Source organism: Squalius cephalus (assembly GCF_949319135.1).
Source record: "Squalius cephalus genome assembly, chromosome: 6".
In the NCBI taxonomy this organism is placed as follows: Eukaryota; Metazoa; Chordata; class Actinopteri; order Cypriniformes; family Leuciscidae; genus Squalius; species Squalius cephalus.
In genome coordinates, this window is record NC_137127.1 from 46055466 (window position 1) to 46071132 (window position 15667).

The 15667-nt window shown below is 37.9% G+C and overlaps 1 protein-coding gene across 1 annotated transcript; it reads right to left on the reverse strand.

Annotated features, from left to right (window-relative positions):
- Window positions 1–1196: 1196 nt before the first annotated feature.
- On the reverse strand, window positions 1197–15289 carry esrrd (estrogen-related receptor delta). Its single transcript, XM_079873380.1, has 8 exons — window positions 15161–15289; window positions 13456–13847; window positions 9390–9506; window positions 8084–8194; window positions 7749–7910; window positions 6565–6834; window positions 2617–3621; window positions 1197–1915 (listed from the first exon to the last, which is right to left on the reverse strand). Exons 1-7 carry the CDS (start codon window positions 15214–15216, stop codon window positions 3377–3379), a joined length of 1353 nt encoding a protein of 450 aa, XP_079729506.1. The 5' UTR covers window positions 15217–15289; the 3' UTR covers window positions 1197–1915; window positions 2617–3376.
- Between the last annotated feature and the right edge of the window lie 378 nt (window positions 15290–15667).

The following is a 15667-nucleotide window of genomic DNA, read 5'->3' on the forward strand; positions in this document are numbered from 1 at the left end:
ACTCTTCTTATACCACAGTAAAACACTGCTGTTCACTGTCAGAAGCTGTAGGGATGTTTTCTAGTCACATAAAGAATGTGAAACACACATGTAGGTTATATAATTTTAAATATATATTAAAGATAATTTAAGTTTATTTTACACACTTTAAATGGTAAATGGACTGCATTTATATAGCGCTTTCACAGACCTATGGCCACCAAAGCGCTTTACATAGCCTCACATTCACCCATTCACACACTCATTCATACACCGACGGCGGTGTTCATACTTTAAGCATTATCATATCGCATATCGCATTATTTAATGAGTTATCGCATTTTTCTTCAATATCGTGCAGCCCTAATTTCAATAATTTATTAGTAATGAAATGAAATTAACATTAATTTATATTAATAAATGCTGTAGAAGTATTGTTCATTCTTAATTAATTTTAACTAAAGTAGTGAACAAATGAAACCTTATTGTAAAGTGTTACCACAAAAAAATGCATTTATGTCAATAACTAACAACCACGTGTAAGCCGGTGTAGACGTGAGTTAATGAGGACGGTAATAGTGTAAGCAATGCTTGGAGTGAGCAGCTCTGTCACACACAACACAATCTATATTCATATATATATATTATATATTCAGCAAACATTCAGTGCAATTTCCACCAGTCCGACGCTTGATCCAGCTGATCTGGCAGCTTGTGTCACACCTGAGAGTGTGTTCTGGGTGAATGTGAACAGTCTTCACTGCTGTATAGGATCAGTCTGCCTATGAAATGGGCTTTTACTATAGTAAAATCATCAATTACTCCTTAAAGTCGGCTTGAATTTGATTGTGGCCGAATATGAACCCCAAACATGCAGAAAGCTGCAGTCCTGAATGATCAGTGTTCATATTATCAGATTTTCTTTGTTAAAAACCTCAGTATTTTACCCCATTTATGGTAATGCTTGAAAATGTGGTATCAATACCAGATATAATTCTGTTATAGTTGTGATCCCTAAATGTAAACTGAATGGTGATGATTGTAATGACGCTGTGAATTCAATGAATCTTGTGTTGAACATGAACCATTTGATAAGTTATTACTTTTTTTTTTACTGTATTCCTCCTAGAACACTGAATAAAACTCTTTTTATGTTATTGTATGTGAATGCATTCATTCAGTTATCAATATCAGGAAAAAAGCACTCTTGAAAATTCCCCAAAAAATAATTTATTTTCATATAAATAACAGCAGATGGTACTTGTAATAAATTAGGCAATAAATAGAAAGGCTCCATAGCTTGACGATGTCCTGCCGACTACATTTGTGTTATGGTGAGAGTTTATGATGCTGAGCGCTGGAACTGTAATGCAGAAATATAGCGTCTTCGATATTAACCAAATTCCCAAATCTAGACTGAAAAAAAAACTACAGAATTATATTAAAAAAGAAAGAAAAATATTGATATATCATTGTAAAATGCTAAAAAAAAAAGAAATTGCGTCATCTAAACTATCGCCAACACCTTATAAAACGATAATCTCCATGAATTTCATATCAAATAAATAGTAAAAGATTGTGCTTCAGCGAGACAGAGAGAGATATTAACCTCTCGTCTTCAAGTGCAGTTTAGCTGCCAAACTCCGAAGAGCTGCTTTGTTGTGTTAAACGTGACCCTTGACCTCTGTGTGAAGGTTCTTCTGCTTTATAACAGCATCCCAGAGCTTTATCAGGAGCGCCGCTAAGGGACGTTAGGATTATTCTAAGGGCTTTCGCACTTTGGACCCCCAGAGATCGCGTTAGCCGCGTTTACACCGAAATTACCCGGAACAATTTGTCCCAGGAACTGTTTTCCTCGCAGACCTGTTGCCGTGAAGATTAGGCGATTAGTCTAGAACTTTACGGTTCCCGCTGGATTTCATCCGCTTAATTAAGCCTGAACCTCGTCGTCGGCCCATAGGTCGTATTTTTTAAACTCCATCGTTAATTTGAATAGACCTTATTCAGAGCAGCGCCACGAAAGCGAGGCTGTGAGGGATAGACTTGCCGTGTTTCCAATGGCATCCGCTGTAAAAAGCGGTATAAAGCTCCTAGATTACTTGCAATTTTCCACGGCTTATATTGTCGGGAGTTTTTCGTTAACTGAAATTTCTTGGGAAGATATTTTTCCAGTGTTTCATGAGCAGAACAATCCCAAAACACATGAAATAACAGTACAGCCCATTGAAGAGATGCATGCCTGTCCCTCACAGCCTCGCTGTCATTCCCATTAAAAATCAAAGATGGCGCTGCAGTGAATAAGGTCTATAGCAAACAACTGTTATTGAAATAAAATGCTGCGTGGAGTCAACCAATCAAAATGCGGCATGAACTCGACCAACCAATCAAAATGCGTCATGAACTCGACCAACCAATCAAAATGCGGCATGAACTCGACCAACCAATCAAAATGCGGCATGAACTCGACCAATCAGCATGTTCAGTGCCCCGAACACCGAACATGCTGATTGGTCGAGTTCATGCCGCATTTTGATTGACTTGGTTTCGTGCAGTAACAGTTGTTTGCTATTTGAATCAACAATAGAGTTTAAAAAATACGACTGCTGGACCGATGACGAGGTTCAGGCTTTATTAAGCTTAAAGGTGCAGTCTAAGAATAACAACTAGTGGTCGAAATAGGTACTGCAGTCAAAACTCAAAATATCCGAGATCGTTGTTTCTCCCGCCTCCTCAGACTCGACGGCGATCACTCGGGTCGCCAGTTTGAGCACACGCAACAGGAACGAGCGCATTGGACAATGAAAATTGGGTGCAGAAACACAGACCAAAACAAAAACAAACTTTCCAGCCCGGAAACGCACGTTTCAAAGTAAAATAGCTGGCTGTAGACGTGTTTTTCAGAGAAACGAGTGTGTGAACTTAGCATGTTTTCTCAAACATATTAAGGTATTTTTATGCTTTAGTAGACCTTTAAATTCAGCGCATGAAATCCAGCGTGAACTGTAAAGTCGCCGGACTAATTTGCCTAATCTTCACGGTACATTTCATTTATTTTTTTTCATTTATTCTTTATTTGAAAGGGGACAGTGTACATTAATCAACATTAAAACAATGTAAATATACCTGAGTTAGCTCAAAAGTGCTAATTTTCATCGGTAGTCCCCCAGCCAAAAGTAAAACAGGCAGCCTTTAAAGATAATCATACTTTACTTCAGATTACTTTAGGTACTTTAGATCGCGGTGGAAACACAGCAACAGGTCTGGGGGGGAAAAAAGTTCCCGGGACAAATTGTTCCGGGTGGAAACGCGGCTTTATTACTGGAACGGGTGTAACGGGCCCATCCTCATATTCTTTCACTGTCTATCGGCGCCCCTTCTCAGTCCACAGTGTGCGAGTCTAGATGTTGGCGTCCAGCATCTCCAGGAAGAGTTTGTGCATGGGCACGCGTCCCTGCGTGTGTATCCGGCTGAAGCAGCGAGCGGATCGGTGAGCCGTCTGTCGGAGCAGCGGGAGCGTCATGAGGAGTCTCCCGGCCCGGTGCGGCTCCGCCGGCCTCTGCGCGCTCTCGTACTCCTGAAGCGCCTCGTGGAGCCCGTCCTGGAAACACTGCACTGCGTCTGCGCACTCCACGTTCTCCGCGTCTGGAAGGAAACCATCGGCAAGGTCACATACCACATCCGACTGAGTGTTAAACACTCTGTTGTGTTTGCTTAAAACCGCGCGACTCCTATTGTTGATGCTTAATGGACTAGCAGAGCACGGCTATTGCTTACGCTCTTCAGATCTCTCTGTGTCCAGAGCAAAAACAATAGTTCTCCCAGTCACATCTATTTGGCCAACCATCGGCAAGGTCATGTACGACATCCGATTGAGTGTTAAAGTCAAGTCAACTTTATTTATAGCGCTTTTTATAATAGCCTACAGATAGTTTTAAATCAGCTTTACAGAGATAACAGGAAAATAATGCAACAGAGTTTGCATGAGAAGAAATGAATTTCCAGAAGAAAAAAGCGTCACAGTCCAGCTTAAGTAAGTTCAGTGATGGTTCATTTTTGTTGTAAAAAAGTTATTAATTTAGAATATATTTATAGCCACTCTCATCGTCCAGCTCAGTTCAGTTCTCATATAGGCTAATGGTGTCAATGCAGGCACATCAATAATATCGATGAATATTAAATTGAATGTCCCCAACTAAGCAAGCCAAAAGACAAAAGCGAGAGAAGGCGACGGTGGCGAGGAACCGAAACTCCATCAGTGACAGAATGGAGAAAAGAAAACCTTTGGAGAAGCCAGACTCAGTTCTCCTCTGGCCAACGAGCAAACAGAGTATGATTATGATTATGATTATGGTTCAGGCAGCATTATAAGTCAGAAGTCAGACTGGATTGAAACATTCAGAATATTTATCTGGTTGAAGGTCGGAGTGCGGAGACGAGTGGAGGATCAGTGCCGATGACACTGTGGCGACTCCTATTGTTGATGCTTAATGGACTAGCAGAGCACGTCTGTTTGCTCACGCTCTCCAGATCTTTCTGTGTCCAATAGTTTCCCAGTGCTGTCCGACTCGAATCTGCCCTGTGGTCAGATGCAGGCTGGGAGACACGGCTAATGGTTTATTGATCTGCGCTCCGCACGGCTAGATCCCTATTGATTGTTTTTGAGTCTGAGACTGGAAATGGGAACTAAAATGAAGTAGAATGAATTGCTATCAAACAAACCAGATTTAGAGAGTTTAAGCAATCCCTGAACGCTTCTTAAGCAGCATCAATACAACCATAAACACAATACAACCATAAAAGCATCAATACAACCATAAACACACACACACCACACAGTTAATGAACACATAACCTCTTCGTACATCAACTAGTCACACTTCTGACGTGCTGAATTTGTTTATACAGAACTTATAACTGTATATAGAATCTTCTGATCTACAGACTTCGCTTCAGTGCTTGAAAATAGTTTTGTAAAATAATATAATGTTATATTATAACGATTTTCTATGAATATATATGTAGTTTCATATAACTATTATAATACTTCTATAACATGTATAATAATATAAATATTATAATAGTATATAATTTTTGTGTATTTTTTATATATAAAATAATAAAATAAAATATAACTTTTTATTTGTTTTATTTGTTATCTGTAATTAGATAATTAGCTTTGTATAATGATATAAAATTATAATAATGCATTTCTATTAATATATATATATATATATATATATATATATATATAAGAGAGAGAGAGATTTCTATTATACAGTATATGTACAGTGCTATGCCTAAGTTTAGACACCCATGCTAAAGTTGACTAAAAAGAGGAATAAAAAATCATCTTTTGGAAATTGAACTTAATGCCTTAATTTAAAAAATTAGGAAAAATCCAACCTTTAAGGACACCAATTTTCTTTGTGAATGAATAATGTATCGTAAATAAATAAATGTTCTTCCTTAAAATACAGGGTGCATAAGTTTGGACACCCCTATGTTAAATTCCCATAGAGGCAGGCAGAGTTTTATTTTTAAAGGCCAGTTACTTCATGGATCTCTAGGTATGGTGAAGGCTATGTGATGATGTGGGGCTATTTTAATTCCAAAGGCCAAGGGAACTTTATCAGGATGCATAGTCTCCTGGATCCATGAAGTAACTGGCCTTTAAAAATAAAAATCTGCCTGCCTCTATGGGAATTTAACATAGGTGTATCCAAACTTATGCACCCTGTATTTTAAGGAAGAACATTTATTTATTTACGATACATTATTCATTCACAAAGAAAATTGGTGTCCTTAAAGGTTGGATTTTTCCTAATTTTTTTAATTAAGGCATTAAGTTCAATTTCCAAAAGATGATTTTTTTATTCCTCTTTTTAGTCAACTTTAGCATTAGTATTTAAAAATATTTTTAGTTGAGTTTAATAATATAATTAATATTTATGTATTTTATATATAATATAATATAACATAGTATAGCATTATTTTATGATAATACATAATAATGTAATTAATATTTTTGTATTTTATATAACTTTCTTTTTATTATGTATTATCTATAATTAGCTTTGTATTATATTTTATAATACTGAATTTATATACAGGTGAAACTCAAAAAATTTGAATATCGTGCAACTTAAAAGGTGAAACTAATATATTCTATAGACTCATTACATGCAAAGTGAGATATTTCAAGCCTTTATTTGTTATAATCTTGATGATTATGGCTTATAGCTTATGAAAACCCCAAATTCAAAATCTCGGAAATTTTTAAAATGTTCATAAGCTGTAAGCCATAATAACCATAAAAATTATAACAAATAAAGGCTTAAAATATCTCACTTTGCATGTAATGAGTCTATATAATATATTAGTTTCACCTTTTAAGTTGAATTACTGAAATAAATGAACTTTTGCACGATATTCTAATTTTTTGAGTTTCACCTGTATATATAATTTAATATATAATACAGAATAACACATTTTTATTTTTATTGCTGATTATTAAGCTTAAGCCAACTCTAGGCTTTATCTATCGGAAGCATCTGTTGAAGTGTGTGAGTTATTGGTGATGTGTACCTGAGTTGGCCAGGGCCATGGCTTTGAGCGTGAGCATCTCCTCCTGGGTCAGGCTCATCTGCTGGTACCTGAGGGTCAGGTGTCTGAGGGCCGTGTAGAGATCCTGCAGTCCCGCGGCTCGGCTCTGGCTCTCGCTCAGGCGGAGGTTCTCCGCAAACTGAAGCTCGTCGGCCGAGGCCTGAGATCTCCACACCACGTTCAGGACCAGCGTCTCCATCCAGCCGCTCTGGAGCAAAGCCATCTGATCCACCAGAGACAGGCCGGAGAACCCTGGAACGGAGAGAGCCGGCTTTACAGGGGTATATCCGGGTTCAGACAGACACGGGCACATACAACTCTAGGACTTTTCAAGCACTACTTTCTTGGGTTTAAAGGACTTCTTGTTAAATAATATCTTTATTATCTTTCAAATTCTAAAAAAAGGTAAATGGATCAATAAAAATAAACTAATAAAACAAAATGGTACAAATAAAGTGCAGCGGATGCAATGATTATGGTAACTTTAACCACTGAAAGGATACTATGACAAAGATATCGCTTTCTTATTCAAACTGATTTATAAAACGGATAGTTCCGGTCCTTGATTCTGATTGGTTGAGCCGCGTTCGAAGCCTGTGACGCACATGTGTTGCTTAGCAACCTCTTTGGAACTACATTTCTTGGCGGAGGAATAAATGTGTTATAACGTTATATTTTTTGTTGCTGGTGTTTATTTTATGAATAAAATAAATATTAAAATGAATATTTTTATGAAGCAACCGTTTTATAAAAGCATGAAGCCTTGTTTTAGCTGTTCTAAAATCACTGTAAAACACGGCTTTGCGGGGATTATTGCTTTTTTTTTCTCATGAATATATGAGTGACCTGAAGAATGAAAGCTGTATCATATACTTGGATATTTATATGAGCAACATCACAGTCATAGACATGCGAAATGGCTCTATATATCAGACGGGCGGCAGCGTTCATTTTGCGTGAAAAGATTGTTTTATCAATAAAATTAAACACTAATTTCACATATATTTTCTTTCAATAATTCAAGCACTTTTAAAGTACCTTTTAATAAATATGACTGTTTTCAAGGATTTTCCAGGACTTAAATTTCATAAAAGCCAAACTCAAGCACTTTAAGAAACCTTGTGCGAACCCTGATATACTGAGCTCAACAACATCTAAATGTGTACCTGGTATGTGTTTAGCCCAGCCAATCATAACCAGGAGCTCCCTGTTTAAAAGGTCACATAAGGTCATCAGTGTTTTAAGGTCACTGTCAGGGGTCGCGGGGTCAGGAGTGGCGCGCAGAGGAGCCGGCTCACACACCAGAAGCTGAGAGATCACTTTGTTTCCTGGAAGGGAAAAGATGATGCTTTATAGATGAAGTTAAACCCTTAATCATGTTAAACCCTCAACCACACATAATCCACTGACGACAGTTTCTAGTGTTGTTGATGTTAAAGATGTAAAAGTGGTTAGCAAAGGCTGTTGTAATGAATGTGGACCCGTGTGTGTTGAGACTCACTGATTGGTTTGCTCGGATGTGTGTAAGGTGTTTTGGTGAAGAGAGAAAGTGCTGAGTCGGCTCTGCGCTTGTACTTCTGTCGGCCTCCTCTCACGCGGTCCATGCGCACACCTGAACAGGTACGGGCAAACAACACCTTGTTTAAGCTAAATCAATAGTTCTACTTGTTTATTATTCTTGTCAAGACACCTTTACTAAAAAATAAAAAGACATGCACAAAAGTTTCCATCAAAAGTTGCGAATTTAACTTGTGCGCAAAATTGGAATATTGCATAAAGCATTTGCGAATAAAGCAGTGTGTTCGGGAACACACTCGTGTGAGATGCTTCTGGAGGGAATTAAACAAATCATCCTGATCACACACTTTGGCTCAGGATTTTCAGAACCACCAAACCAACATCTGAGATGCTGCGATGCGATTGGTCCGCTGGTTCGTCCGGTTATCCAATCACAGCCTCTGCTGAGGCAAAGTCACGGGAATCGAGGGATTTATTCGGTAAATAATAATTATAATTATTGCGTTTTTTATGTGCATTTTCAGAATTTATGCATCCAGAGTTTATTTATGCGATATCCCAAAATGTGAATATAAATAAATAGGTGGATGGAAACATAAAAATCTGGGAGTGAAAATCTAATTTAAATCTGGAAAAAAAAATTGTATATGCAAAACAAAGAAACCTCATTACATAAAATGAAGAATAATGATTTAAGATTGTGTTCAATTTCAGTATATAAGTAGTAACACTTTATTTATTAACAACTGCATTGGTAAACATGAAAAACAATGAAAATGACTTATTAATCCTAGTTAATGTAAAATTCAACATTTATTTATTATTATTACATGGCTTGGCTGAATTCCAATGTAGAATGCGGTCTGTTATTTCTTGATAACAGACCGCTGCGAAGTATTCGCGTCGGGATCCCGTTCAGCCTGTCGGGGTTGTTATTCACTATAACAACCGGCTCACTATACATTATCCCTTACTTAATAAATCCAAAATTGCATCTGTTAATATTATTTAATGGAACTAACAATCAACAGCTGTATTTAATTTACCAACGTGAATAATTATTAAATACAGTAACAAATGTAGATATTGTTGACTAATGGAGGCTTAATGTAAAATATTCCCATTGTTTTGCTACTAATATCTTTTGAAATATTGCATAACAAAATGAGCTTTTCCGCCAGTGTGGAATCCAGTATATGGGCACGGCTTATTTTTACCCATGCAAAGCAAACATCTAAAGCTAAAATAAAAGTCATTGTTCAAATCTATCCGACTCATGTTGGACTGACCCTCTCTCATCATGCCGGCGCGCAGGCACTTCTGGAAACGACAGGCTTGGCAAGACTTCCTCCGTCTCTTGGTGATCTCGCAGTCATTCACCACAGGACAACTGTACTCGATGTTTCCTGAAACACCAACACATCAAACTCTCGTCATATTCTGAACAAAGGTTTCTTCAGTGGCTCTGAATACTTCTACAGCAGTCTCCTTCTCTTCAGGACACGCCGTTAGTGGACTGGTAATAAAAAGCACAACACTGAGAGCTGTAACACTCGCTGAGTGAGATTATATATACATTTGTTTAATCAGACATAAAGTCCACGCTTCACAAGCTGAGCTTTCACACAGAAATCCATAGGAGTCCAGACAGAGTTCAACTATTGATTTGCACTGCCTCATAATTTAATAATCATAGCAAGACGTAGAAAGTTTGTGTTTTCCCAGAGGCGAGTGTATTGACGGCTGTTCAACACCCATTAAAGCCAGAGAAGCAAATCCTGCATTTTTTCCCCCCATTTCCACAGTTGAGAATGATCAATAGATGTGTGTAAAACACAACACTGGACAAGACTGTGTGATTAGAGCATCCATTATGTGATTGAACACTTTATCAATATATTGATATGTTAACACACACACACACACTGCTTACACTTGTGCTCTGTCTGCCCAAGGCCAAAGCCAATACAAATCATCCATCAGTCAGAAGCACAATAATAGCAGTCCGACATCACTAACCAGATCAATCACTGTTGTTGGTAGAAATTATATTTCAACATGGCAAATAATGTACTAGTAAGTACATAATAGAAAAACAGCAGACCCAACCGTCACAACATGCAAAATGCTGTGTAATTGAATCATTAATTGAAAGAGTCGTAGTGTGGAGTTCAATAATGAGGTTATTCAAACTGGTGTCAAACAAGTGGCCCTTATCTCAGGACGAAGGCCGTCCTGGACTGGACATGCTGGTTATAGTGCATTTCTCTCTGAAAATCTGAGTAAAATGGGCCGTTCCAGACATTGTTCAGAAGAATAGCGTACTCTGATTAAGAAGTTGATTCGAGAGGGGAAAACGTATAAAGAAGTGCAGAAAATGCTAGGCGGCTCAGCTAAAATGATATCACATGCTTTGAAATGGCAACCCAAACCCAGAAAGACGTGGAAGAAAACGGAAACCTGCCATTGGAATGGATCGAAGAATAGCCAAAGTGGCAAAGACTCAGACAGTGATCAGCTCCAGGGCGAGCGAAGAAGATCTCAAGTTACCCGAGAGCACTGGGGCAACGAGAAGACGCATAATATGTGAAGCCAAGCTATCGGCAAGAAGTCCCCGCAACGTCCCATTGTTGAAAATACGACGTGATGAAGAGGGGACAATCTGTCAAAGAACACAGTAGCTGTGTTTCCATTACCCTTCAAATTGCGCAAATTGAAATTGCGAATTGAAAATACGCCCAATGGAAACACGTCAATTTCGCAAAAACTCCCATTTATCGCAAAAAAAAGTTTTTACGCTCGCACGAGGAGGTTTTACAGGCAATTCGAAAAATAAATATTTCACAAAACTGCAATTTTTGTGCATTTACAGTCACCTGACGTAGATGACGCGGTGTGTTTGGACAGAGTACGAGATAGAGTTCTTTATTAAACTCATAAAAGACAGAAGAATTACAGGAATAATGGATTCTAAACCGCAAATAAATGCCACAATCAAGACCTCGAAGCAGATCTGAGGGAGAAACACCCAGAAACTCCTCATATGTGCCGCTCACAAGTATAATAAGGGTCGTTCCTCACCATTAATGCTTGAAAACACACACACATCTCCTTCGATTAATAATAATGGCCAGTGCAGTGGCTGGGATATAGTACAGAAACCTACTAACGTCCATTGCAATGGTTTTTGGAATGATTTTACTGATCGCGAGAGGAAAAATGAAGTTTTAGTCGCATAACATCGGTTAATGGAAACGCCGTCATTTCACAATAGTTTTTTGTCGACATTTAGAAAAAATCGCAAACGTTTTGTGCAAGTCTGTAATGGAAACGCGCCTACTGACTGGCCTAAAGAGTTTTGTGGACTGATGAAAGCAAGACTGTTGTTCAGACGACCCCCAAACACTGATGTCCAGCCACAGTACGCTGTGAAGAGTGACCATGCTGATATAGGGATGCTTCTCATACTAGTGTTGGGCCTATTTATCGCATACAACGGATCAGTTTGAGTACATCAGAATACTTAAAGACGTCATGTTGCCTGATGCCGAAGAGGAAATGCCCTTGAGACGGGAGTTTCAACAAGACAACGACCCCAAACACACCATAAGAGCGCAGCGTCTCGGCTCCAGACCAACGAGAGTAACGTTATGGAGTGGCCAGCCCAATCCCCGGAGCCTAACCCAGTAGAGGACTTGTGGGGAGACATCACAAATACTGTTTATTAAGGCAAAACCAAGAAATGCAGAGTAACTGTGGCCTAGTGCAGTCGTCCTGGGCTGGAACACCTGTTCACGGGAGCTGGCCGACTCCATGAGGAGCAGAGAGCAGAAACAGAGCTTATACAACTAAACATCAGTTCAGGGATTCACAAGAAAGATAAATCTTCAAGCATTTTTCAGTTCATACAGCAAATGTCTGACTGTTTTTTTTTTTGAACTGCCTAATATTCCTTTTTCTTCCCTTTCTATGAAGTAATAACAGATTTGATAAATTGTTCTTCATGTTTTGATTTCAAATAGAAGTGCAGTTTTCCCAATGCATTTGCGTGTATTGAAATAAAAGCTATTATAAGGATTTTGAGCTTTACTCACTTTTTTAAACACACTGCTATTATTTTGAACACAACTTATATATATATATATATACAGTACCGGTCAAAAGTTGGAAACTATAGTCTTATAGTCTCTTAAAAGAAGTCTCTTCTGCTCATCAATGCTGCATTTATTTGATCAAAAATACAGTAATATTGTGAAATATTATTACAATTTAAAAATAATGGTTTTCTATTTTAATATACTTTAAAATATAATTTATTCCTGTGATCAAAGCTGGATTTTCAGCATCATTACTCCAGTCTTCAAATCATTCTAATATGATGAATTATTATCGATGTTGGAAACAGTTGTGCCGCTTAATATGTTTTTTATAACCTGTGATACTTTTTTCAGGATTCTTTGATGAATAAAATGTTCAAAAAAGAACAGCATTTATTTAAAATAGAAATCTTTTGTAACAATATAAACTAACGTTCAAAAGTTTGGGATCAGTCATTTTTTTTTTCTTTCTTCTTTGAGAGAAATTAATACTTTTATTCAGCAAGGATGTGTTAAATTGATAAAAAGTGATAGTAAAGATTTATATTGTAAGACAACATATCACAGCCAGATTATATCCCATATATATATTCAATATGTAACAATTCTAATTTGTTATAATATTATATTCTTGCCGTTATTCTAATTATAAAAATGTATTTTCTTATAATAAAGTATTTTTATTTTTTTATTTTATATTTTATAAAAAATTCCACTGGATAGTTATTAATCATTGGCAACAGTTCTATCTTTACAGTACCTCATCATTTTCACTTAGTATTATTTGGTTACACTTTTGGCTAAACATTTACACATTTTAAGGTCCATATTATGGTGTAATTATGCATTTAAGTACTGAATAAAATGTACTTACTATAGAGTTAGAGTTAGGATTAGGGTTTGTTTTAGGGTCAGTTGCATGTAATTATGCATAATTTACTGTTATTACTACAGTGACTACATGTAACGTGTAACAATAACCAAAACCATGTCAAATGTACTGAGCACGGCTTCTGAGGTGCTTTGATTAAAACAGCACACTGAGTCTTCACACACAAATCAATGTCAGACAGATAGTTAGCTCGTGTGATATTGATCATTGCATGCATTCATTAACAGCATAAGCCCCTCTCTCACACACTCCAACTCTCATTTTCATTAAGTTATTAATTAACATCATGCATTCTCATATAAGTTCATACTGACTTTTATTAGTCTTGTGAATATAGTAATGCTGTTTTGTGGCGGTTGTGCTCACCTTGAATGGTTCTTTTGAAGAAGGCCTTGCACGCCTCGCACGACGCCACGCCGTAGTGGTACCCGGACGCGAAGTCTCCGCACACCAGACACAGGCGCTTGGGCCCGGGGTTCAGCGAGGGGATGAAGTCGCTGAGGAGAGACTCTGTGTGTCCCGTCGGGTGGAAGAGAGCCGGGGCGCTGGTGCTGGAGATGGAGCTGGAGCTCACCGGGGAGTCCGGGTTCAGAGACGGGTTGCGGGAGAACAAGCTGTAGCCGCTGCTGTCCGACGCGCTCCCGGGGCTGAACGGGGTCGCGCTGCTGTCCAGGCCGAACGAGGGGCTCAGCGGGTCGGCTTTGAGCGGCGCATCGGTCGGGGACGGCGGGTCATCAGAGGTGGACGGGTCCAAGAGGCTGACAAGGATGGAGTGAGTTTAAAGTGTTAGTTTGGAACTACATTTGGGTACACTTTATTTTAAGGTGTCAGTGTTACAGTGTAATTATATATAGGCCTAAGCAACTACATGTATAGGGTTAGGGTAGGATCAAGATTTGGTTGAGGGTTAGTTGGATGTAATTATGCATAATTTGCTGTTATTACTATGGTAAGTGCATGTAATGTAACAAAGGACACTGTAAAATAAAGTGTTACCGTCCAAGTAATGACCTAAGAGGCTAGAATACCGGTAACACTTTATTTTACAGTGTTCTTGTTACACGTTACATGTTACACACTATAGGCCTAGTAATAACTAAAAATTATGCATAAGTACATGCAAATAACCCTAAACCAAAACCCTAACCCTAGAGTAAGGACACTTAAATGTATAATTACAGTGTAACACGGTTACACTTTATTTAAGGTGTTCAAGTTACAGTTTGATTATAGATTTAAGGTCTGAATATTAATAATTAACTACATGTACTTACTATAGAGTTAGGATTAGGGTTTGGTTTAGAGTATTGTATGTAATTATGCATCATTTGTAGTTTTTACTACATGCAACATGTGTAACAAGTACACTGTAAAATAGTGTTACTAAAGTGTAACCAAAATATTTGATTAGTCATCATTGACTATCATGACACCCTTCGTAAATGAAAGTTGTGCCACTTTATATAGGCTATATCAGAGTGGCACAACAATGTGTAAATGAATTATGAATAATGCCAACTGAATTAATTAAACAACTGAATTATGCTAAAACATGCATAAAGGATGCATCAATGCGTCAGTACAAAATTATTAGAAATGAATTATTGCACCGCTAACAAACATTATCGTGCCAGTATACAGTTAAGATACATGTCACAGCAAATAATTGTCATAAGCATTGCATAGTGATTGTATGATACCTAATGAAAAATGAAGCATTATTTACATATTTGTAATGACATGCAATGTTCAAACAGCACACCACAAACATTTCAGCCCATTAAAACAGTAAACTGAAGCTTAATTACTGCCATTTTACAGTTAAATCAGAGTTGCAAAAGTGGTAACCTGCACATGTTCATTTCACTTCTTAAAACTCTATTACTATGAAAATTATGAAAAGAAAAAATGTAGATGAAACTCAATTTAGGCTGAAATTATGGTGACAGTTATAAGCATTATTACTGTGAAGTTTACCGCACGTAAACAAAGATAATAATGAATCATTTTCTACAGTGTCGCAGGTTTAAAGAGACATTTCAGTTTGAAACAATGATAGTCCCACACTTACTTGTGCTGGTTTAGAAACTGGAAGTTCTCACTCAGGCAAAACTCCTTCATGTCCATCACTATTTTCCCCAGGGATTGTGCGTTTGAAGCGTCTGTGAGCGAGATCTGAACGGGATGAGACTGAGAGAGACTGAACAGGACCTCAGGGGGAGCAGGTTTATTTAAGTGATGCTCGGGCTGGGAGGAGTCAAGCTGTCTAATCCAGATGCATGCTGATTAAAACCCTATTGATGGGTTCTCATAACTGACAGGTCAAATCCTCGAAAACGACAAGCAGGCCAACTGCAAATCACTCCATCAAGGCCAGTTGTTCTGCAAAACAACACATTTACAGGATGCCTTCTAACGGAGAGTTATTTAGATGCGATCATGAAAGCAGTGATTGCACATTTTCATCATTTGTAGTCCACTGAAGTTTTCAGATACTCAGTGTTGTGTGTAAATACATATAAAGACATTCCTTCTCTGCAGTTGACTGCAAACACCAACAAACCACTCCCGCAACATC

Excerpts from the sequence above, each read along its gene's own strand:
- esrrd (XM_079873380.1), bottom strand. The coding sequence starts at position 15,216 with ATGGACATGAAGGAGTTTTGCCTGAGTGAGAACTTCCAGTTTCTAAAC. Across the intron at positions 13,848-15,160 it reads CAGTTTCTAAACCAGCACAA|CCTCTTGGACCCGTCCACCT; the intron begins GTAAGTGTGGGA and ends CATCCTTGTCAG. Across the intron at positions 6,835-7,748 it reads CTGGGCTAAACACATACCAG|GGTTCTCCGGCCTGTCTCTG; the intron begins GTACACATTTAG and ends TCTCCGTTCCAG.